The 25,182-nt window shown below is 34.7% G+C and overlaps 3 protein-coding genes across 7 annotated transcripts in view; 1 reads left to right on the plus strand and 2 right to left on the minus strand.

Annotated features, from left to right (window-relative positions):
• LOC108968476 overlaps positions 1-15,291 on the plus strand; it is a 27,258-nt gene extending 11,967 nt beyond the window's left edge. For all 5 annotated transcript variants that reach the window (XM_018932530.1, XM_018932533.1, XM_018932534.1 and 2 more), the window contains 5 exons: positions 10,131-10,362; positions 10,444-10,588; positions 11,329-11,449; positions 11,516-12,201; positions 12,591-15,291. In XM_018932530.1, the coding sequence (XP_018788075.1) occupies positions 10,131-10,362; positions 10,444-10,588; positions 11,329-11,449; positions 11,516-12,201; positions 12,591-13,363 (1,957 nt within the window). In that variant the 3' untranslated portion in view covers positions 13,364-15,291. The remainder of the gene's footprint in view (positions 1-10,130; positions 10,363-10,443; positions 10,589-11,328; positions 11,450-11,515; positions 12,202-12,590) is intronic.
• A 1,599-nt stretch (positions 15,292-16,890) lies between these two features.
• On the minus strand, positions 16,891-17,994 carry LOC108968455 (heat shock protein 27-like). Its single transcript, XM_018932504.1, has one exon. The coding sequence runs from the start codon at positions 17,831-17,833 to the stop codon at positions 17,195-17,197; it is 639 nt and encodes a 212-aa protein (XP_018788049.1). The 5' UTR covers positions 17,834-17,994; the 3' UTR covers positions 16,891-17,194.
• A 2,709-nt stretch (positions 17,995-20,703) lies between these two features.
• LOC108968466 (heat shock protein 23-like) lies at positions 20,704-21,529 on the minus strand. Its single transcript, XM_018932517.1, has one exon. The coding sequence runs from the start codon at positions 21,365-21,367 to the stop codon at positions 20,855-20,857; it is 513 nt and encodes a 170-aa protein (XP_018788062.1). The 5' UTR covers positions 21,368-21,529; the 3' UTR covers positions 20,704-20,854.
• Positions 21,530-25,182: the final 3,653 nt, after the last annotated feature.

Consider the following 25,182-nt stretch of genomic DNA (forward strand, 5'->3'; position numbering starts at 1 on the left):
AATTTTTAATGAGAAATAATATTTTTATAAAGTATGTATATTTATTATTATTGACTGTGTAAGTACTTAAGCAAACAAAAAGTGTTTATTTGGCTTTGATCAGCATTTAAGTAAACTTAAACTTAAGCAAGAGTGTAAATGACTTAAGCTAACAAAAACGTAGTCRAAGGAAAATAGTTGAGTTGCTATGTGCATGTAACTAAATACATATGTACATATRTGACTACGCATTCGCCAATAAATCACATTAATTCATTTAATAATTTGCTGTTTTCTCGGTGCGATTGTCAACAGYTTAGCACACAGGCGAATGAACGTGCAGTAAGCAGTCTGTCGCTGTTGTTAATCGCTAAATGCTTTACCTTATTTACTAAGTTCGCATTGATTGTCATTTGCAAAAGTGTCACGTTTTTCGTTAAGCATTCACGATATGAAATAACAATCTTAACGMCTTTTTTGTTTACAAACTTTTTAACTTTTTACTTATTATTTGCCTAAATCAATAAATAAAACTCTTTGACATAATTTAGGTAGAACATAAATAAGCACTTTAAACTCACCAAAAGCGCTAAGTATACAATTTGTATTACGTAGCAGGTGTTGCTGAAGGCCAAGTAAAATTGCAAATACATTTCCTTTATAACAAAATATACTTGTACATGTACATACATAACTGTTTGCCAAGTACATGTCGATGTCAGTCGTGCGTTCAAAGTTAGCGAAAGAAATTTGCAGGAACGCGATGACAGAATTTTTTCTCTCTGAGATGATATAAGAAACTAGACACTGTAATTTGAAAAAAAAAAACTGTAAAAATGCTTGCGAAATTGTTTGTTGAATTATTTTATGTGGGAAGTTGCTCTACACCTGATATGACTCTTTATTGAGTCCACTTAAACCTGATGCCTAATGCKTCTCAGCTGCCAGTGCCTTACAAAAGTAAATGCACAACTCGTACGATTACTCCTTCGTCACGTGTTCTATTTCTAGCGACCGCGTCTTTTTTTATAGTTCTGTGGCTTAAATGTCCACCTGACAATAATCCCTTCTTATGGTAATGTATGAATGTTCAAGAGCACTCTTCCTTTTGGTTTTGTCATTACCTTTTCTGTCATACTATTCTCTTGTGGTTTGGAAATGCTGCCTGATTTCATATATAACGAATCCTATTTAAAATTTATAATTGGTAGTAAGGAATCAGGTTTATTCGCCTTTTAATGYAGGTGAAATTTAAAAATCCGTAAAAGAAGCCTGGATACAGTTTACGCGGTTATAGCACACACTTCCCGGCTGGTACTGCTTCGAATACTTTCARAGTTTGAAGTGAATCAAACTTTACGCGAACACAACAAAATGTCGTTCCAATCAAAGAAAAATCGTTTATCGATTCGGTTCGCGCGAGCATTTTAATTGGAACAGTTCGGGTCATATTTGAGCATTCAGATTTGATACTGAACAAACTATGAATTAGATTAATTTACATTAGTTGACCCTGTAATTTCAAAATTAAACAGATTTGTTTCTCGAAAGATCGATACACGCAAATATTTAATTTTGCTCTCCGAAAGCAAATACCAAACATGCCACATTGTTTGTATCATTTCAGAGAGCGCCACTAAAACATAATTTACATTCTTTGTAATTAAACTAACTGATGTCGGTCGAATAATACTTTGAATGACACCAGATTTGGTTTAGTCGAATTTGGTGATAATGATATGTAATCGCTGGTTGCAAAAAAAATCAGCGGGGAAAAAATAATAAGACTTTTTAATTAAAATTTGACAACTGGCGATCAACGCGTCAATGATATGAAGAAAATGGTGCTTGAGAATCGATGATTTACAATCAGATCTTACTGGCATCGTTGGAATATCGGAAGGATCAATGAAAGTCAATTGAAAGATCATTTGCGCCTAAGAAATGTGAAAGAATTGGTTCCAAAATTTTTTCGAAAAACAGCGTCTCGTTTTYGTCTCTGAAACATTGCTTACCGACTACCAGGATGTCACGAAGCTTATTAGTGATGAGTATTGGATCTATGCTTACGACCCAGAAAAGGTCGAAAATCGTGGCAAAGGTAAGCCAAAGCAGAAAAAATCGCGTCAAGAGTCATGGTTATGTTAACAGTTTTCTTCGATTATCGAGGTGTGGTGCACTCCGCATTCCTTCCGACCGATCAAACTGGCAACAAGGAATACTATTAGTACAAATACGACAATAATGTGCGAAAGATATCATGGTCCAAGGGTGGCGAAGCTCAACAAATGGTCGCAAAGCCAGGATTAACGTCTCGAAAGGTTATGCTGAATGTTTGGTGTTGTTGGAAAGTAATCATCCATTATGAGCTGGTCCAGACTGGTCAAACGATTGATTCTACATTTCACTGTCAACAACTGATGAAATTGAAGCAAGCAATCGAAAAAAACGGACAGAAGTAATGAAGGCTAGACAACACACTTCTTTGATGACTCGGCAAAAAGAGAGAAAGAGCTTGGCTGGGAAGTTTTGATACATCCACCATAGTCATGACCTTGCACCTTCAGACTACAATTTGTTTCGGTCAATGCCGAAGTCCCTTAATAAAGTAAAGTTGGCTTCAAAAAAAGGCTGTGAAAATTATTTGTCGCAGTTTTTCGTCGACCAGAAAGGTGTCACACTGATGGAATARTGTCTCTAGTGGGAAAAATGACAAAAAATGGTCGACCAAAATGGAAATACGAAAATGCTTTTTAGACTACCCTATATATGTTGAGTCTATTGTATCACATCAGCTTGTTATGTGACTTTGACGTTTCGAATGTGGTTTTCATTTATGTTAAATGATGTGAAAATTTATTTTATTTTGGCAATCCGGGTCAAATTTGATCAGATTTAAACTTTTGAATTATTTAATATTTTTGCATGAAAACATGTTTAAATTCAATTATTTAAAGGGTTTACACATGATTCCTTCAAYTTTGACTATTTTGATTTCATTCTTCAAATACCTAAGTGCATTTCGTTGTCCTTTGTTACCGTAATGTGAGCATAATCGCAACGCCACATGCGGTGACTCACAGCCCACAGTGCAAATTTATGTCTGTTTTTATCTTTTTCGGTTTTGTTTTCCCCTAGTTGCAAAAGGCAAAAGTATCCGCAGGATCGATATAATTAATTTTACAATAAGGACAACTTCCTCATCAAAACAAAAAAAAATTGTGTGCAAACGTATTGGTTGGGATTGTTGCGGTCGCCGGTGACCGATTCYTGGTAATGTATTATGCATTCCTAGTTGTTAGCTGAATTGATACATACTGTGCAAGCATATATATTTATTTAATTACAATTTATATGCAGGGGAGCGAATAAATATAAGAGACGTTACACTTACACAGCTACGAGTACTAATATGTGATATATACACATAACTATACTTATAGATGTAGATATGTATGTATATGTAATGCACAGTAAGTGGACATAATTTCCTATATTTTCTACTTGTCGTATAGTTACCAAGGTCATTTAATGTCATCGAATACTCCAACATAATTGAAATATACATATGTTAATTATGTTATAGCAAATACATATATGTACACACACTATATAAACACATATTATCATGCAATCACATACACCGTTATCGTATTTCGCCTTCTCAATTAATAGTTTTATTTTTGAGGAAACAATTTCTTGCAGCTCAACTGTTAGAAGTGAGGTTAGTTGGTTATCTGTTTACTTTGTGGGCTTCTAACCGCTTTGAGAACTCAGCTAATATATATAGATTATTTTGATTGTAATATTGCATTTAGTTTAATCAAAATTGTTTTCTAACGTACTGCACTTAGCAGAAACCCTCAGTGTGGTATCGCCTAGCCAATCAATTTTGATTGCCCCGCTTAATGACTAATGGAAACAAATTTAACGGCAAGCAATTGTCACAAACATGCTCATAATACCGTTATAGTAGTCTAAAAGAATGTACACTATTTCAAACTAATGACACTGTATATACMTTTGAAGGTTATGTAGTAGCAACGAACATGTAATTTTTCTAGTTGACAGAAACTGGATTTATTATTTTTATCGATTTATGATTTTATGACAATTGTTCGGACTGATAGTATCCATTAAAACTTAAATATTTATTTTATTCATTGACGATTTATTGTCTTACTTGGTTTAATTTAAGCGAGTGTTCTTTTGCTGATCACTTGTATGACCTAATTTAGTCAATTATATTGCTGACTATTTACTTGTATATATGCAAATTATAGACATCTTTCGAAACTCCCAACTGAACCATTTTAAAAATACAACGTTCTAGTAATCTATCAGAAATATTTTATCACAAAACTTCTCAAAAAAAAAAATACATCTCTAAATTGCTTCGCTTGAGTTCTAGGGCATAAGTTGCCACCAATTATGATTTTATGTATTACGATATTTTTTGACGCAAATCTCTTCTAGCAGTACAACACAAATTATGAATATAGTTCAGTTAATTTTTTTAATCTTGTTTTCACAGCAAATTTGTTTCAATTTAGTTTGTGCTCATGCTATAAAATGTGTCATTTCCATAAATTTGTAAACATTTTGGCTGAAATATTGCACGATATTGTCACAAACAAGAGATAAGACTGCTGATACCTAACATTAATACATACATATGAATACATTTTTTACTAATAAACAGAAAAAAAAAACAATACTTTTTTAAGTTAAGTTTTTTTTAGTCAAGTCGCGATAGTTAAAATTCTTGCGGCATCAAACCGAGAATAAATCAAACTACATATAAACTCCAGCATTCTCCTGTTTCGTATTAGTAACGAATTGCTATAGTAGTCAACAATATAACAAAATTTAATAAAAAGGCCTGCTATCAGTTGGTGAGCTTCGGAAAAAAACAATAAGCAATGAAGAGACTTCGAAAAGAAGAAGAAAAATACAAAGACAAAAATATTTCTTTTGCCGCAACACTATCTACTTTAATGAAATTGATATGGATCTCATAARAGCCAAGAATTGTTAATCAATAAAAAGTAAAATGGTGCCAAAGTACTTGAAYACCTCACTTTAAGTGCTATTTGAAATAGAAAACAGTCTATAAAGAGCTTGCTGCCCAGGTTTAATCGGTTTGGGATCAATAGGTGCAGGTATTTGATTGATTTGGTTAGCGTACGCTTACAAAATTGCTATTATTATTTTTTAAGTCGTTAAAAGAACAGAAAACTTGAACTTTTTGTAAAGAAGTTGAAAATTAAGTGAAATCAGTACTTCGAAAGGGTAGGGAAGATTTGTAAAAAAAACATGCAACCAGTTAACAAGAAGTCGTAAGATTTTTAGAAAAACACTCAAATCAATATTAGTGATTAGGTTGAAATTAGCATAAMKTTTAATGTCTTCATAGTTTTCTATCGCTTCAATACATTTCGTGTGCGACACATTTTTAAATGAACAATACGAAAATGTTACTCATACGACATGTGCCACAAGGTACGGTTTATTTTATATGATTATCGTGTAAGTTTTTCAGTCCACTATGAGTCATCTAATTAAGGGGTTGCGCAGATGGATAAAAGCCGTACGGAAAACTAGAATAGCTGAAACCACATTAGGGAATACCAGAATTCGGCTCTGCTCTATAAGCGGCTGCCCAAAGTGTGAAGTGGTATTCACCCTGTCATGGAGCCTTGTCGTGAACGAACTACTCGTTTTGCTAAATAACAATGGAATCCCCTATCAAGGATATGCGGACGACATTACTTTATAGCAAGAGGAAAATTTGAGGACACTCTCACCGATATCGTACAAAGGGGATTGGGACTGGCTAAGGGAGAGTGTGCACTAGGATTGGACTGCATATCAACCCCTCAAAAACGATCATCGTTCCGTTTACAAGACGCAATTCTCAAATTGGAGACAGAGAGATCGATATGACTAATATGGTCAAAGCAGCTTGTTGAAAGCTAGTAAAGGACCTTTGTTCTGCATTCGACTAGCTAGTAAATCCTAGGGCTGCAAGCCAAGGATTGTTAGGTGGTTGTACATCATGATCGTGCGACGGACTATTGCGTATGGGGCGATGGCTTTTGCCTCGAAAGCATTGCAGGACTTCAACTATCGAAGCTCCTACGACTCGCCTGCATCTGCGTGTGGGGAGCCAAGCGCACCGCTTCACCAAGTTATCGATCAGGTAACCAAACACACACTGCTTCAAATGAAAGCAGTAGGGTTTGGCAGGGTTAAGATAATMTCTTTTCGGCGTATTAAAGGACTTAAATGGCAAAATATCACTGCCTCTTGTCTCAAGCGACTGACAGCAAAATGGTAATGGWAATTTTAAGAGTCCCAAGTCTACATTAGCARCAAKGYTGAATGGAATGATTCCTGTYTCGACCTACTGCTTAGGTATAGTACAATCAAGTGGTACACCGACGACTCGAAAACGTCGGAGAGAATTGGTAAGGGAGTCGCATATCACGCACTTAACGTATAGTCATACTCAGCGACAGTCAAATGGCACTTAAAACGATCTCTGCGTACGGGAACGAATCGCTACCGCTGCAGAAGTGTATACAACGGCTGAACAGTCTATTACAATCGTATGAATATCCTGGGGCTAAGTGAGTCCTTGTKAATTAGAAGAGCGCACAATAGACCTTAGGTCGCGGTACAGTTCTCACTTATTTATTTATCTGTCYATTTAAGGGGTTGGCACCGCCTAAAGAGACCTAGCCTTGACAATTTATTCTGGGTGTAATAATAATAAAGCATATTAAGCTAAAAAGTGAAAAATAATTCTTAATACAAACTGACAGTAATATTGACCGATAAATACTTGTTATTGTGAGAAAAGTGTGGTATGCTCGATATACGAAAACTATGGTTTGTGCCATCCCACACTTTTTCAAAATACTGAGAGCGTAGAATTCCTTAGACCTCTTACTATTTACCCTTGGCTAGAAGGACCTTGCGCGCGCACTAAATGTCAGCTATATGCCGCGAAGCTTATAGTGGTGCTAGATAATACTATATGTCAAAATTTAGAAAAATAATTTGTCAAATAAAAACGTTTTCCATATATTAATTTCATTTCGGTCGATCAGTTGGTATCACAGCTCTTCTTTATTCAGGCTACTAAAATCCTACGTAATCATATGTACATATGTACATACATATATAGTATACGCATTTACACAAAATATGCGGATGACATGAAACAATATTAAATGAAAACAAATAGTGTCGTCAACAAATAAATTGTAATAAAAATTGATTGATTATTTGCACCTAAAAGCATTAATTATTTTTATTTGTAAATTGTCGGCACTAAAGTGCGTATTGCTCGTTCATCAAACGAATTGCTGAGACTCGTTTATAAATAAACTTGCAACTTGTATAGAATTCCTAAAAATACGTCACTAAAGATATATAGTTGGGGTATTCACAACCTGTCTTAAATCGTAAAGTCGTAAAATTTTACATTTTTACACTTGTTAAAAAAAAAATTTGTTGTTGGATTACAWACAAARATGAGTYTACACATTTACAMTTCTCARTACTATGTTWTCGAATCGTTATAACTTATAACTTTAAGAGACATGTGAAARCCCTAAGTATATAYRTAYRTATGTATGTATGTTCATTAGTAAATATTATATGGATGGACAAAATCGAATTTTTATGCAATTAAATAAATTTTGTATTTTTAATTTATTTTATTATGAAAACATTTTGAATAAAAATTTATTTTAGAATTTCCAGCTTTTGCAGAAAAATAGTTTTCACTATAAAATCGCGGAAATGTAAATCAAACATCATATGGGTGGGTCGCCTGATAATTTCCCAGCTGAATAGTGCTGACTTTGTTCAATAAAATTCCATTCGAACTTATAAAACTAGCATGCAAATAAATAAATGCACTCAATTTTAAGAGCCGTATATAATTATGTGCTTTGTATGCGCGTATGTGTGTGTGTGTGTGTGTTTGTTTATGTACAGCAATTGCACGAATGAATCTTGACAGTTCAACTGTTGATAGGTACGTGTTTTTTACACGTAATTTTGTTTCGTAATAAATTAGGCATTCATACGAACATATGTGTGTGCATATGTATGTATGTGTGTGGGCTACATTGTATATAACACTAAATAATTAGAGACAGTTGAATAACGAACTATTTTCATCAAGTGGTCAGCATTGGGTGAGAGGGGCTAAACAAATTTTTGAATTGTCGGCTCTTCTGATATTATGCCACGAGTATAGTGATACTTTAAAACGAAATGATAAACGCAATGAGTGTTATCAGAAATCGGTTTGTTTATATAATACAAAGTAATTGCAGTTATGTCAGAAATAACAATGATTTTTCATAGCAATACAATAACAAATGTTTTCCATGTGTCTACGCCTACCGGCAAGTATTAGCCATTATAAAAAATAATAAATTAGTTAGTGAATAGCAAATCGAACAGATTGCATCGCTGCACTGACAGGATTTGCGATGCAACCTTGCACTAGCATGTCCTCTGGCACATGCGCGCAAATCTTCCATATTTGTTGAAGAATTTCGAGTCCAGCTTCCTTACGTACATATATAAATAATGGTATTTTGCCTCAAGTCTTATGTTTTTCAAATCAATATAAATTAGAAACACCTAATATCCTTCACAGCYACATTTCTTACAGCAAGAAGGAGTATAGAAAGATCCATATATTGATTTTAATAGTGATTTTGTTTGGCAACTATATCCTGCAGTGGCGCTATATCGGGCATAATAAGGCGGGACAGTCCAGAAAAAAGGTGCTATGGTGATTCTACCCCAAACCACCAAAAACTTCCAGCCAATTTCGACCGATAAAMCGAATAAACCTTAACCAGCCTGAATAGAAATAACTAGTACACCACGYTCTATGCGAAGAAGCTTACTTTCGCTCTTGTGATCACGCCCGAACCGGGAGCACCTTAGCAACACGCAAGCACTTGTGGTCCAGCGCTTGCCGAGCTACATAGTRTACATTTCGGTTTACTAAATGATTRAAAYACCACTTCCGATAAGGAAATACATTTTAACGGGAATTATTAAATGTCACTTCACTCGTTCCACACCACTCTTATAGTATATTGCATAATGTTGAAGTATTTATCGATGGTATGTTAAACGCTTTCCTTTTGCAAAATTAAAAAACAAAAATWTTTTGCATTCCTGCACGATTACATACATACATACTTATAAATATTATATTTATTAACCATTTTGGCTTGCTTATTTATATTTATGTATATATTTAGGGTGTGCCGATTTCAAGTTGCCTAAACCTTTTTTTCAACGATTGCTGTCTGAATAATTTTTCAATTCCTTTTTGAAATGCTCATATGTCAAACTACTAAATAAAGAAAACAGTAAACTTGCGCGGCAGCGAAGCTATAATACCCTTCACAGGTATATTTCTTATAGCAAAAAAGGACATAAAAAGTTTTTTATCTTGAATTTGGTCGGCCAGTTTGTATTGCAGCTATGCGTTATAGTGAGCCGATCTGAACAATTTGTTCCGAGATTGTAGCATTGCCTAGGCTAACAACCCATGCCAAATTTCGTGAAGATATCTTGCTGAATAAAAATGTTTTCTATACAAAGACTTGTTTTTAAACAGTCAGTCCATATGACAGCTACACCCAAAAGTGGTTCGACAGCGGCGGTTTCGACAAATGRCCAGCTTCTTGGAAAGAAAGGAACGTGTGCAAAATTTTAGATCCATATCTCGAAAACTGAGAGACTATTTCGCGCAGAACCAGGCCGTCATGCAGATAATTTATATTAATTTTAAGCGTATATCTATCTTGTAATTTTCTAAAAGTTTCGGCCTGTTTTTTAGTCGAAAAAAAGTTGCCAAAAAACGACACACCCCAGTACATATCCGAGTATATGCATGCACTTTGGGCATGAGCGAGTTTTCGTGACTTTTTACGATAGGMGCCGTGCAACAAAAGCAAAAACAAAAAAAGCTTTAATCTCTTGCACGTGCTATACAAATTACCATTCGTGCAACGAGTGAAAAATTTCCATAAATTTTTTACACATTTGATGTAATTATTATATTTTTTAATGTCATCTTTCTTTTTTTTTTTTATTTATTGCAGATTTGGATCGGGCAGCAGTCAGGCCTCTCAGAGTAGCGGCGATATCTGTCGCATTTGCCATTGTGAGAGCGATCCACAAAATCCGTTATTGACGCCCTGCTATTGTGCGGGTAGCTTAAAATACGTCCATCAAGCGTGTCTCCAGCAATGGCTGACGGCATCCGAAACGAACGCATGCGAACTATGCAAATTTCCATTTATAATGCACACAAAAATCAAACCATTCAATGAGGTTAGTTTATTGCAACACTGAAATGGAATCTTTTTGCTGAACTTAATAATATTTGCAATAAAATTTGTAATATCTTTACAGTGGCGCAGCCTTGACATTTCTGGAATTGAGCGAAGACGTCTCTGCTGTTCGGTATTATTTCATTGCGCCGCCGCTTTATGCGTTATTTGGTCGCTTTGTGTGTTAATCGAGCGTGCGGCTGATGATGTGAAGCGTGGACTGATTGGTAAGTGAGCAATTCAGAATACTGTATGATSAAATYTGACCCGGACTGAGGAAAGAGTAAATTTTCAGCAASTGTGCATCGATTTTTTTCGGTTTTGGCTCATATTTACAGCGTCATTCGGTCGATTGTTGGATGTCATATTCATAAACTCACGACTCGTCACTAGTAATGATTAATTTGATGAATTTTGATGATTTTCATTCGACGACGTGTCTGCAAAAGGCAGAGATCTTTTCSTAGTAGTCTAGCGTTGATACGCTACATACCCAAAAAATTAATAAGAATGTGTTGAATCGATCCCATCTCCTATGCATCGAGATAGAGATCCTCTGCTATTTATCGTTTTCCAAAACGATGATCTTCAGACATTCTTTCTGAAACTTTTTACGTGTTGCCGTTATTATTAGAGTTGGATGGACGTCTCGCGCGGGTCAAGTTTTCGATGACTTCACGASTTTCAATAAATACTTGTTTTCGTGATAAAATAGACTCTTCAAAACACTTCTGCGATATTTTCAAGGACTCCGTAATCGTGATACCAYTCGGGAACACAAAATTTCAAGCAAGCAAAAAAATGTGGTCAATCCAGAAAAACTTTTTTATCAATTCGATTTGCGCGCGTTGAGTAAATGGACCAGTCCGGGTCAATTTTGATCAGATGTAATATAAACATTTGCTGTACATACGTATATGTGGTTGTAAATATGTATGACAATAACTTTTTAATTAATTTTCCATAGATTGGCCCTTCTGGACGAAACTRGCCGTGGTAACAGTGGGACTCACGGGCGGCGTGGTCTTCATGTATATTCAATGCAAAGCTTATTTGCATCTATGCCATCGTTGGAAGGCCAGAAACAGGTTCAGACATTTTTATTTTCTAACCAAATGAAAAATTATTAAATGTTCACATTAAATCACTTACAGAATACTGCTCATACAAAATGCACCAGAAAAAGTGCATGCTATGTCGCCACCATCACCCGCTGTCCAACATCGCACTCATCACGAGGGCTCCTGTGAGCCACATCCATCTAGCATTWATGCGCCCACCGCCACCGGTGATGGTCCAAATGTTGAAATCGTAGCCAATGGCGCTTCCGCCTCGAATGGTTACAACTATGCCGCCACTGCTGGTGGTAACGGTAGCATTTCTGGCAGCCTGGATATAGAAGGTGCCGCGACCTTACATCAGCATCCATTGCATCATTATCATCTTCCAGCCGAACAGCGTCGTTTGCAACAGAGCGGTGATACGGATTCGGATGTTTTGCCTACCACACATCACCACAGTCATTTGCCGCCTCAACAACAGGTGGGACAGGTGGCCGTAGCGGCAAATATTGAATGTGCACAGCTGCAAAGTAATTACGAACGTGATTGGGCATTGGACGATGTGGTTTCGCAGATATCATCCTTCCGTCCGTGTCCACAAGGTTCGGGTAGTATGACACCATTTCACGATTCAATACACAATGTACTCGAGCATTCTGAGAATTCGAGTCGCGGTTCGGTAAATGACGTTTGCGGTGGTTCACGTCAAGATCTCAGCACTGGTGGCATTTCTACGGATACGGGACGTGAGCATGCGCTACAATTGAGTAGTTTTAGTGGTAAGTTAAAAAAAAAAAAATGGAAGTGATGGCTAAGGCAGGATAGTGTTGAAATATTCCATGAGAATTCAAATCTACACACATCTTATTCTTGTGAATGATGGAGACAAGACGTAAAAATAGAAAGCGAATTTCTCAAACTGTTTCGAAAACAAAAACATTTGACAAATACCTTGGCTGAGCTATAACTCTAGTTTCGCGTTTGGTCAAAGAGGCAGTCACAAGAACGCTATAATGAGAACTTGAACTTTCTGTGCACAAATCTATAACTATTTTTTTTTTTTTTGGTTTTCTTTAGAAACTATAGTTTGGAAGGGATCATAAAATCTTATAATCAAAACTTGTTCAAATTATTTCACATAATATATTACTTTTTCTTCTATTCTCAGGTAGTGGCGATCAAAAGGCACCCTCAATCAGTTCAGGCGTGTCCAATGCGGTGGCCAACGGTTTGGGCGGTTTCGCTTACAAGCCGCACAGCAAACGTTATTCCAATTCATCGATATTCGTAGAGAATCGCGACATCCTCAACGACTCGATGGGTTTAAGCATGGAATCATCGGTTGATTACCCCACCACGGAGAGTTATCGACACGCAAACACATTGACGCCGCCCAGTGCAGCGGATGTAGAAGCTGAAAGTGAACAGCTGGATAAATTTCTAACGAAAGACTTACGTCGCTACTCGGACACAAAACTGGTAATCGGACCGGACAGCGAACCGATGCTGGGCGCCGAAGTAAACGACGTCTTACTGCCATCAGCAGTGCCCATAGAACCCATATACTCGATGCGGAGCACATTACCGGCAGGTGGCAATAAACGTATACGGCAACTACTAAAACAAAATTCGGCTACTGCGGCTGACACAATACTGGATATGGAGCTGCCCACGTCACCGCTGTCACCACCAGCCGCCTATGCGGTAAATGTAACAATGCCAACGACGCGGCAGACACAGGCCGCTCTACGCCGGTCCCTACACACGGTGGATGAGGTGGGCGTGGGCGCARATGTGCAAGACTTGCTGAGAAGCAGAGCCATACCCAGCACGGCTGCAACGACGAGTATGGGCACGTCCAGACGACAATCCACGTCGACGCCAATGTTTAAATCGTTGCCAAATTTGAGTGGCAGTTGCGAAAATCTGCTCAGAAAATGAGCGAACAACACAGCAATTCTGCCCGACTTCATCGAGTCCAATACTTAAATGAAGTGTATGCATCTATCTACCTACCTATATGAAAATATGGAACTAAATGTACTGAGTTGACGCTCTCTAAGTTGTTGTGTACGCATATAACTGTATTTTATTTTTATTGACTTTAGTTTTTGTGCGTGCAACAAATAAGGTTAACTTGCGTCCAAATATTTTTTCACGCTTAATGTCTTTTTGTTTTTCGTTGTTTTTTTTTTTATTTTTCGCTTTTTTTTTTTTAAGTGGACCTACACTTTACTTGAATGAGACTTTTTGAATATTCGCTTGTGTCGGCTGAACTAAGGCTTAATTAACACAGCGTTTAGACTGTTCGTTATAAATATGTAAGCTGCAGTTAGGAAAGAAATAAAGAAAAATATGAAATGTGAATTTTGAAATTTGAAATTTGTTAAGCGGCTATAAGTTTTGTACTTTTATGCGAAAGCAGGACAAATCCGATATTTGGAAAAATTATATAATATATTTTTTTTTTAATAGATTATGGAAAATGTTCATAGTGTCTAGACATTTCATGGAAATAAACTTTTTCCTAATTTTTGATTGTTTTGGTATATTGTTGTTGCTGTATCGACAGAAAATATCACTGCAATAATTTTGAAGCATGCTGCCGAGCTAACCGTCTTTGATCGGTTAAAAATTCGGTTGTGTACCAGTTACGTAAACCCGACTGTCGTGGGAACGGTTTGTTTAGTTGACTAGTTGAATGAAAATTCATACTTTTTCTGCCGTTATAACATACATATTATGAGTAGTTGTGCAGCTCATCGTTGTAATTTATTTTGCTTGATTCCATATATGTAAGCTCAATTTATATTTCAATTTTTTTAAAATTTTACAAAAAAAATCTTAAGAATATTCTCATATTTTTGCTCTCACGCTGTATATAGGAAAAATAAATAAAAATTTCAGCAATTTTACTACAAAAATCTATATTTAGAGAATCTTCTTGCTAAAAAGTGATTAAAAATATTTAATTTAGGTATGAAATATCAACTCAAGTGTAGTCAAAGGAAGTCATGACAAAGTCACATTGTCAAAATTCCGCAGTTTTAAGGTGAAATTATTCGAGAAAACTTGAAAAAGTGTGCCAAATCTTTAGTAAAATCTAAGTAGTGAAAACGATTTCTTACAATTCTTTYTTACAGAAATTCCTATTCATTAGTGAATCATAGTTTATAACAAATTACAAAGTATTCATTTCAATCAGAAATCGTAACAAATATTGGATTTGTCCTGTTGCTCTGTACAATTTCATCACTCAAAAAGCGTAATTTATAACACAAACCCACATACAATTGCGTGCAATGCAAAAGAAACATCATTACAGCACTGAAAATAACTTTTTCTAAAAGCATTTMCTTTCGAAATCTCTAATTTTCACTTTGAAAACATATTTAAATTGAATGAAGGAAKTTTTGAGATTTTGAAAAGTCAATGCTAAATAAAAACTGTGATTAAACAATTTGTCATTTTTAGACTTTTTTGCGAATCGAACACACATACATACATTTACACACACACATATACACTTGGGAAAATCACACACATGTATTTACCTACATATATTTTTTTGTTTTTAAAGTATCAATATGCTTTAAATGTAAATGGCAAGCAAAAGTTGGAAATTATTACCAGAACTTTTCACAGTACAACAGTATCATATAGTACAGCGGAGTCAATAAAAAGCTCACTTAATCCATATATTTTCTATGTGGATACATAAGCAGGAAATGCAAACACACAGACAGACATACATATAATAAACTTACAAAAAAATAAAAATTAAAAGTGAAAACAATATGAAGAAACTTAGAATATTTTTGTATAAATACATAAATAAACCGTTATTTTAGAATTGCGCTTCAAAGCAACCGCTTGTTTTTAACTAGAACATGTTTGAGATTACAACACCTGTTCACAATAACCTTTTCAAATTGCCAATTTCTTCCTCCTCTATTTAATGCGCCTGCCTCGAGTAATAATACTATACATTATTAGCTTATTTACTTAATTATATAAATATATGTATGTATATGAACTTCTTTATTTCTCATTTCCGATTTCTGTACAGTATGTATACAAAATACTGGTATAAAATCATAAGCAAATGGAATTTTGTAATTAATTTAATTGATAATTATATTACATTTACATATTACAAATTTAAGTATGTATAAATCGCATACTATGGAAAACTATGTAAAATTATATCTATATTATTAATGTAATTTTAAAAGCAAAAAATTTTAAACATTTTTTGTGTAAAATAAAAAAGAATAACTTAATTACAAGTATATGGTTGTTGTATTTTTACTTTGGTGATGATTTTATTTGATTCTTAACTGTTTGGGCAAGTATAGGCAGATATGAAGTAATTATGTAGTCATGCTATAGTTGTCCGATCACAACAATAAGTTCGAGGATAGTAGCGAAGCCTTGAGTACCAACCAAATTTTTGTGAATATATTGTCAAATAAAAAAGTTTTCCTTACAAGGACTTGTGCTTGATTAGTCAGTTTGTATGGCAACTTTATGGAGAAAACAGAACGTCTGCAGAATTTCCAAACGATTTCTTAAATACTGGGGGACTAGTTCATGTATATACAACAGGCAATTCTAAGGACATGACTAAACCGATTCAGCTAGTCATGCTGGTCACTTGTATATGTAAATACTTTATAACGTCTCTTTGGTTTCTTCTGGGTGTTACAAACTTTTTGGAAAACTTAATATATCCTGCTCAAGGTATAAAAAAGAGATTAAAAGCGACTGGCTTCCATATCAATCCAAGCAGAGTTATATCGCTAAAATAACAAGCATTGCCGGATAGAATTGGTGTATTCCTGTATCACACAACGGTGGTGGCTGTGGTGGCAACGCGCTCCTTTTTACCTCTTTGGAAACCACATAAAACCAATTCATCTTAAATCCCTTCCTCCATGGTCCGACTCCCTGAAAACAGCATATTTACCCTACCGTTTGGTGCTTTCGATGACGATTAACTTGCGCCATTCCCACCCAAAGTGGGTTTAGATAATTTTTACAACAACAACCAACTGATTTACGAACGAAATTAAAAAAAAATCGGAAACCCTCCGAAATATWTATGAATGAGACGAACATCTGAAGATTGCGCAGTTGTTGACCAATGTGGAAATAGTAGCAGCAAAATTAAATAAGAAACAATTGGAAACAACAATGCTAAATACAAGATTGCGACATCCATTGTCATAAAATAATTTAGTTTCGAGTTTTGATGTATTAACTATTAAGGTTAATATAAAAAAAAATCAATTCTCTGTAGATCACTACGATTTTTTTTCAAAAGAAGTTCCATCTTGAGGAACTGCAACATAGCGCTTTGCATTTATCAATTAAAACCTCGTCTCAGCTTTGTGGCAACTATTGTCTAGACGATGATGAGACTTATAAATATACATATGTACATAAAAATAGAAAGAAATACCAACTTTTAATTTCTTAAAACGTACAAAATATTTATTTGACAAAACCGGTTACAAACGAGTGCTTCTCATAGTATTTACTACACAGTAGTCACCGAAAATTTTGTAAAATTACAAAAGGAAAAAACACAAAGAATTCATCTTTAGTTTATTATACAATACTGAAACATTAAATGTTGAAGTGATGGATAGCTTTCAGTCAACTTATTCTAAATGGATGGCAACGGCCAGAAATCTTGACAATGAATTGTGTGATGATTTTTTATATAGTGCTTTTGTAACGCAACTTCTTCTGCACATATACATTCACTTATTTTCCAGACTTCTTTTCGTTATTCTCCTTCGCCTTGCCATCGCTGTTTGTTTCCTCTGGTGCTTTTACGCTCAAATGAGCCGGCCCCGTCTGTTGTATCTGTACGATGCGTTCGTTCGCTTTAATAGCCTTACTTGGTGGTGGCGGTGCTTTCACTGTTAGTACACCATCCGATGAAATTGTAGACACTACATCTTTTGGATCGTAATCCTTCGGCAGTGTATATTTGCGTATGAAATGTCGCTGTATCATGCCATGGTCATCTTCACGTTCCTCATGTTTACCCTCCACAATAACTGTCTTGTCCACGGTTTTAACGGTCAATTCGTTAGGCTTAAACTGTGACACATCCATGCACACTTGGAAGCCATCTTTGCCGACAATGGGTATTAACGATGAACATTCAGCCGTATCCTTGCCCAAACGTGCGGCACGTCGCGCCAACACTTGTGCACGATCATATGGATAATGGCGACGACGTGGTTGTAGCATTAACGAATGGCCATGACGCGACGGTCGGAAAATTTCCATTGGATGTAAACCGAAACCGAAATCATCGTCCCAGTAGTGCTCCAAGTCTCTATATTCAGTATCAAGTTCACGAGCCAAGTTTGCTAATAGTGGAACAATTGCCATTTTTCTTTGAATTTGTTATGTATTTCTTTGCAATCAAACAAAAATATTAATATTCAAGATTTTTTGAATTTAAGACAAAAGTTAAAAACTTCTTTTGGTTTTCACTTCGCTTTGCTAAATGCAAATTTACTCTTTGACTTTTTATTTTCAACTGAGGGGAACGAGGAACTGTTGCTGCTTTTATACCCGCTGACGAAGGAAAGAGCGCATTGCTCAACTCACCAGCGAAGATTCTCCAGTTTTCTATACATTTCTACATTTTTCCAATTGTGTGCGTCAACCAAATTTCTTTGTGTGCCAAAGCAAAACTCTTTGCACTTGTATACTGAACGTATATATGTATATGATAAGCTTACTGCTGACGAAAGAGCACAAATGGTTGTTATGTGAGAGTCAAAGAGAAAATTTTACTCAGTGCTCCTCATTTTTAGCGATTTACCTTTCAAATCTCTTTGCAAATATTGCCGGTTTTTTGATAAAGAAAATATTTTTAAATATACTACGTATATGTGCATTTATGAGTCTATGTGAAGAATTAAAATACGACAAACTTATACATAGTAATGTAGTTAAAGATGTGTGTACATCTAAAAAATACATAAAAAATATAATTAATCTAATTAATGTACTCTACACAATTTTATTTTCTTCCATAACAAGTCAGAAGCCATGATTTTACCAGAATATACTAGAAAGTATGTATATATTTCTTCAGAAGTGCCAACAAACTCGTGCTGGAAATTGTTAATAAAGTGTCAAAATGGATCAGCTGTTGTTGAGTTAGAACTTTGTCATCATAAAATAACAAAACAAGGATTTGAAGTATTTGAAAATCGTCAGTTATGTATCAAAAGGAAAGACAAGTTTTTAATAGATTTTAAAAATTTGTATTGTTATGCATTGACATACATATGTATGTATAAATATGTACATATATGTATAAGGAATATGTATATGTTTACACATACATATGTGTGTATGTCTGTATGCAGTTAATCCGCCAAATAATTTCGGAGATATTTACATACATATGTATGTACATATTAGCGTATTTGTAAGAATTTTAGTGCTTTTCTTGAAACGTTGTTTTCAGAGACGGTAAGGAAAATTTCACCGAAACTGCTGGATCATTGGGTTGAAATCTTTTGACGACCTTCTTTGTAAACATGTATGTAAGTATGTATGTACATAAATATTTTAAGCAACTCCAAATTTGCTGCTTCTTTCCTTCCGAAGTGTTTCTCAGTGTTGAATTTAAGAGAAGAACCGGAATCTAAACACATATGTAGATGCAATCAAACACTCTTATATACATACATACATACATACATTTAATGAACTTTTTTTATTTCAATTTGGCGGTACAAGCATTTCGGCAAAGAAGATATGTACATACATACATATGCGAATTTGTGCTTTTGGTCACGTAAGCACAAATTTACCCCCGAAATAAATGTAAAAGTACTTCAATTAGACAACTGGATCTGGAGAACCTATTATGTATACCTGTATACATACATATGTATGTATATGAATGTATGTATGTATGTTATCATCTATAAACGGAGTTCTGATTTCTGATGATTTTTTATGTTGTACATAATATTGCATACATACTTCCATACATGTTGCATACATACATATGTACATGTTGTACATACATACATAGAATATTCTAGATAGAAATTTTATATGTACATACATACATAGATTTATGTACTAGAATAACTCACATATCCATTTTATTCTCAAATGTTGTTGAGAGTTTTTTGCGCGCCAATATGTCTATGTAGGTACAGATACATATACATACAAAAGTATGTACATATTTATCAGGTAAAAATCAACGCAATCCGTCATCTGGTTTAGGGCCTAGTTTAGTTCGACTTCAAAAAGCCTTATACATATACRTACATATGTATATTCGAAGTAGGCGAGATTGTTAACCGATTTCAGACGGTGACAATGGGGGTTTATGGGCATGTTAAGAACCAAATTGGTTTCAAAACAGTAGAGATGCTTATCAGAGATGGGAATGTTACGAACAAAATTGGTTTCAAAACAGTGGAGATACTTATCAGAAATGAGGAAAATGGACACAGTCACATCCAAAAAGTGAGTCTATTGAATTATTCATATCGTCAAGTTTGAATTAATTGGAAAATGTGTTCAAAAATCTGAGCAGAGAAGCTCAAGAATGAATCAACCATGTTATCTCAGATCTTCAAAGGTTCCGAGCTCTTCAGTACGTCAGTGTCTGTAATTAGACTGGATTCTCTACTTAAAATTAGTCATCTTAACCCAACTAAGGCCGCTTTAACATCGTATTATTTGTAAAATGTCATACATGTTAACAGATTGAGACATTAGGTATGACACAACCCTAAATTGAGGGATTRAAATATAACATATTGCGTCAAAATAAAGTTACCCTAAGCTCAGAGTTACTATGTCAAAGAGAGAGATCRAAGTTTTGGTAAAACTGGTCAAAATATTACAACTCCAATAGGGAGTTATTTTTATGCAGATATGTACTTAGCATATACTCGAATATTCCCTAACTTAAAAATTTCTTCAAAATTCACACAATTTGACTCAGAAATTATATTTTTTTCCTGGACCAAAAAGCAGTTTTGGTGAAATGCAGAGTTATAAAAAATCACTCCACGCTAATATTTATACAATTATCGATATACGGCACATCTCCACTTTCTACCTTACCCAACCAACATTTGTATAGATGTAACAAAAGATACATACATATCTGAGTTACTACCCATACAGTATATACATATACACAACTTTACGGCATAATTGAGCACCGTTACAAAACACCAAAGAAAGTAAATAAAGCAAAAAAATATATAAATTTTTTTGTTTTAAATAATAATTTATTTTCAAAATTAAATTTTAGACAGACTTTTCTTCTCCTAGGAATTAATTAACACTTATAAATACTGAACACAAAATCGTGTGAAGTAAAGAAATAGTGAGGGACTGAGGGTAATCAATGCTTCACTTTTAAGCTTTTGGCTTCTCTTCTTGTGTAGTTTCTTTGGGATTCTCCTTCACATTCAAATGTGCTGGTCCAGTTTGTTGAATTTGAACCACACGCTCATTGGACTTATCCTCGATGGCCGGCTTTGGCACACTAACTGTTAATACGCCATCCGAAGACAACGTGGAAACCACTTTATCGGCCTCGAATCCTTTTGGCAAAGCATAGCGACGAACAAAGTGTCGTGAGATGTAACCATGGTCATCTTCTCGTTCCTCGTGTTTACCCTCGACCACAATGTGATCATCAACCACTTTCACAGTCAACTCACTCGGCTTGAACTGTTGTACATCCATACTGGCTTGGAAGCCATCCTTTCCAATAGTGGCTAGTGGTAAATCTTTATTCAATTTGCGCAAACGACCACTTTGAGAAGTTGTGATTGCAGGCCACTGAGTGTAAAACACTGGTTCGTAGAATGGCGTTAAGCGGCTCAAATCATCAGCCAAGCTCAAGATCAATGGTAGAGACGACATTTTAACTTTTGTATTGAGTTTATTCACTTCAAAGTAACAGGAAAGTCTAAAAACAGTTTTTTCGCTTTGTTTTTAATAAAGAAATTAGTTTTAGATTTTGTTTGAGGTTTTTTGTGCGCTTSTTCAACGCTTTATTGTAGCTTGTTTGAAATTCAACTATGCCGCTAATCGCAAATGCCGGCGTATTTATACTCACAGCTGGCGGAGCAACAATTCCGTCGTGCCGAGAGATTGCAGCSACGTTATCCAAGTATGGTATGTATGTATGYATGTATGYGTCTCCACTCTCTCACTTGACGAGTGTGCGCTCTTTGATACAGWTTGTTTGACCAGAACTTTCGAACATTTTCAAGAAATTTCTATAAAAGCACGAAAGGTTAAAGCGCAAAATTAAATGAATTGTTTTACGCAAATGTTAGCCGGCCAACAGACCCTCTTTCTTCACTCACGTACATATATTTGTACAAATGTACATATTGTGTATGCAAAGCTACAAATTTGAGCACAGTTAGTTTAATGGGACAAATGATACAGAAATACATACATATATAAATACTTTGGACTTTGTTATTGCAAAATTAACATTTAGAGAGACCAAAATATATACAAATGTAGAAAATTGTGAGCCATAATTTAAGTATRACCATGTATGAAGTATGTAGATGTTTTTAAACAATGCATATTTCTAAYTTCCAGAACTTACTCGAAAGTTCCCTCACTGTATGATCGACAGAAATGTCACTGGCATTCCGGACTGGAAATAAAAATGTTAATTATGTGATATGTATGTTGACTTTCCCGAGAAGAAAAAATTGATAGCAGAATTTGTCAAGAATAATTATGTAGGTATGTACGTGGGCGTACATTGTCATTAACTTTAGACATTAGCAAACAGTGCCTGTAACAGAAGTTTTGTATTATACATACATACATATTTTGTTTACTACCTGATGCTTCGACTACTACAAAAGTTGTGAAAATTACATTTCCAGATACACCATAAACTCTCATTTGTAGTACTTATGTATGTATGTTAATGTTTTCTGATAATATTTGGGATTTAAATTTTGATTTTGTAAATATTTAATAATTATTAGTTTCATCGAGAACTAAATTATCACAATATTGAAACTCGGTTAATTACAAGGTAATTTGCCATGCTAAATATAAAACACATATGTAYGTAGTATGTATTGTATATATCATCACCTAAAATGCAAAATAACGTTAAATAACTTTTCATAACTTTACAGGCGAAGGAAAATCGATAAAATAGAAATGAATCATATTGAAAAAAAATTTGAATTGTGGTTATAAAATGGTTATATACTGACAGCGCCAGCTGACATTTTTCTTTTATATCATAAGTATGTAATATGATATAGTGAATCGTTTGCATTTTAAGTGACAATATGTACATACATTCATGCTTATACATGTACGTTCATTCTATGAGTCTATAATTGTGCTTGTCTATCTACTACAGACGTATATACATATATTGTAKAATACTATCAACCCTTATTATGTCCAAATAAGGAAATTGCCCAAAACCACCACTGCCTTTATTATTTTACGAATTATAGAGTTTAAATACATATGTACATATGTACATTAAATATTTTTAAAGGAGTTGTGTTCCAAAAATAACTTATTTTGGAAGGTATATTTATCCACATTAATGTTGTCGCATTCAAAATAGTCGCCATTCGATATCGTGCTATAATGAAAGAGATTCCTCCAATCGTTCAACCGCTTCTCAAACTCGACTTTTGGGATAGCCTTTAGCCTTTTTACCGATTATCATTTGCATATCTTGAAAAACCACGGACTTTTCAGGTTCTTTTTTTATTTTCTGGCGAATATGTATGTATGTAGGTCCCAGCGTATCGTTACAGTATTGTTTTTGGCCAAGGACTCACGAGAAGCAATGAAGTGTGAGCTTTTCACAGATGAAGCTTGCGAAGTTTATTTACGAACGTTAGTAACGTTGTATTTTAAAGACTTTATGATTTTTTAAGAAATATTTACTTGCATACTTTTTTACTTTGCCGTGAAATGTTTTTTAAGATTTTATATTTAAGGATTAACATGAGTCGCCAAATCCAAACTTCACTTCTCTCAATTTGTAGAATTTCGGAACAATTCTAAATTGTCATACTAGTATAGGCGATTTATGTACATAAATAAGTAACACCTTCAAAGCCAAATTTTAAATATATAAAAAATATATTGTCGTCTTTATTTAATAAAAAATTAATATACAACGTTATTTTTCTTCAGTAAAAAAGGTTACATTGAAATTCAGCAGATTTTGCGAATTTCCTTATTTTCGATAGATGGAAATCTTTSTATAAGCACTGAATCAGGTTGTTGCGATATTTCCAAATTATTTCCAATTCTCTATGAGAGAAAGCATGTAACATTTTTTTTGTTTTTGATTCAAGCACTTCCGGCGCCATGAACATTTTTCTCCGGTAGTATTGTGTGAGCTTTTGTCTCATTGAAACAAAAGACTTAAGCTACAAACTCGATTTATTTGTTTCTAAATGTTTAAACAATTATATTTTTTTTTCATAGTTTCATTAAAAGTAGAAAAGTTCTAGTGAATTCCAGAACTACATATGAACTATATGAATTTAAAAAAATCTGCCAGCACAGAGAAGAATATCTGACGAATTATCTGAAATATCATAATCATCCCCTATTTGAAACTAGTATTTTGCGAGAGTGTGTTAGCAAGTACGAGAAGGTGGAGATGAAAATGAGAGTGCAATTGAGAGAAAATATTATTATATCTCTGCCTTTCTTTGTAAGAAATTACAAGATTTTGTACGCGATGTCGTTGGTTAGTTYYGGAAAAGTTAACRTGTTAAGTCAATACAARTATTTATTATCACCTTCAAAATAGACTGAGCCAATACATGTCATACACTTGTTATAAGCCTCGGCTAGGATAGCCTTCAGTACCTTCTGCGAATTTTAGTTTTCGGTTTCGACTCATTTTTGGAGCGTCATTCAGCAGATTTCTGGACAGTTTAGACGCTATATTCATAAACTTGCGCCTYCTCACCAGAAATAATTCATTTGTTGAATGTAGGGAACTAGGCGCCTCTTTTGGAACATCTACTCGATGTCGTTTTTGCAAAATATTCAGGTCTTTTAGGGTTTTTAAAATTCTCAGCTAGGCTATAACGGGTGATCCAAGTGGAGGTACTTTTTCAATAGTCTTGTTTTTGACAGATCACGCGTGAGCAGTGTCAAGCTGTCATGCAACGTCTATAAATCGTTGAACTTTATTTCGAAAATTTACGTTCTGTAAAGGGATGTATTCGTTCAATTTATGGTGAACATAATCGCACTACTGCGCGTACTATTCACAACACCATCCATCACCCCTCTTGCGACCCATCATTCATTATTGGATAATACATGAAGACCGTGGAAAGGCGATTCGGCACCGTTTGATCATCAAGTTCGTATGATATCAATCCGCCTCTTTAAAAAGGTAGGGAACCTTAAAATGGTTCCCCCTTATATATGGATGCTAAGTGTTGGCTATGGCGGTTCTCATTCATGCTATGACTGAAGTAGCCTCCTCTCCTTTTCGAAACTTAATTCAAGACCTCAGAAATTCAAAACCAAGACTTATGTTTTCCACTACTACATTTTTATAACAATCAATGAAAGACATTTCTAAGTTACAAATTATTTAGTCAAATTTATTTACAAACTTAAATTACAAACAGACTTTTATTCTCTTAGTAAATCAATCTATCAGGAACTTTATAGCTTGGACTTTTCTTCTTTGGTAG

This window comes from Bactrocera latifrons, unplaced genomic scaffold, assembly GCF_001853355.1.
Source record: "Bactrocera latifrons isolate USDA-ARS-PBARC rearing strain unplaced genomic scaffold, ASM185335v1 scaffold_217, whole genome shotgun sequence".
Lineage (NCBI taxonomy): Eukaryota > Metazoa > Arthropoda > Insecta > Diptera > Tephritidae > Bactrocera > Bactrocera latifrons.

What these genes read in the sequence shown, in the direction of transcription:
- LOC108968466 (XM_018932517.1), bottom strand. Translation starts at nt 21,367, where the DNA reads ATGTCGTCTCTACCATTGATCTTGAGCTTGGCTGATGATTTGAGCCGC.
- LOC108968455 (XM_018932504.1), bottom strand. Translation starts at nt 17,833, where the DNA reads ATGGCAATTGTTCCACTATTAGCAAACTTGGCTCGTGAACTTGATACT.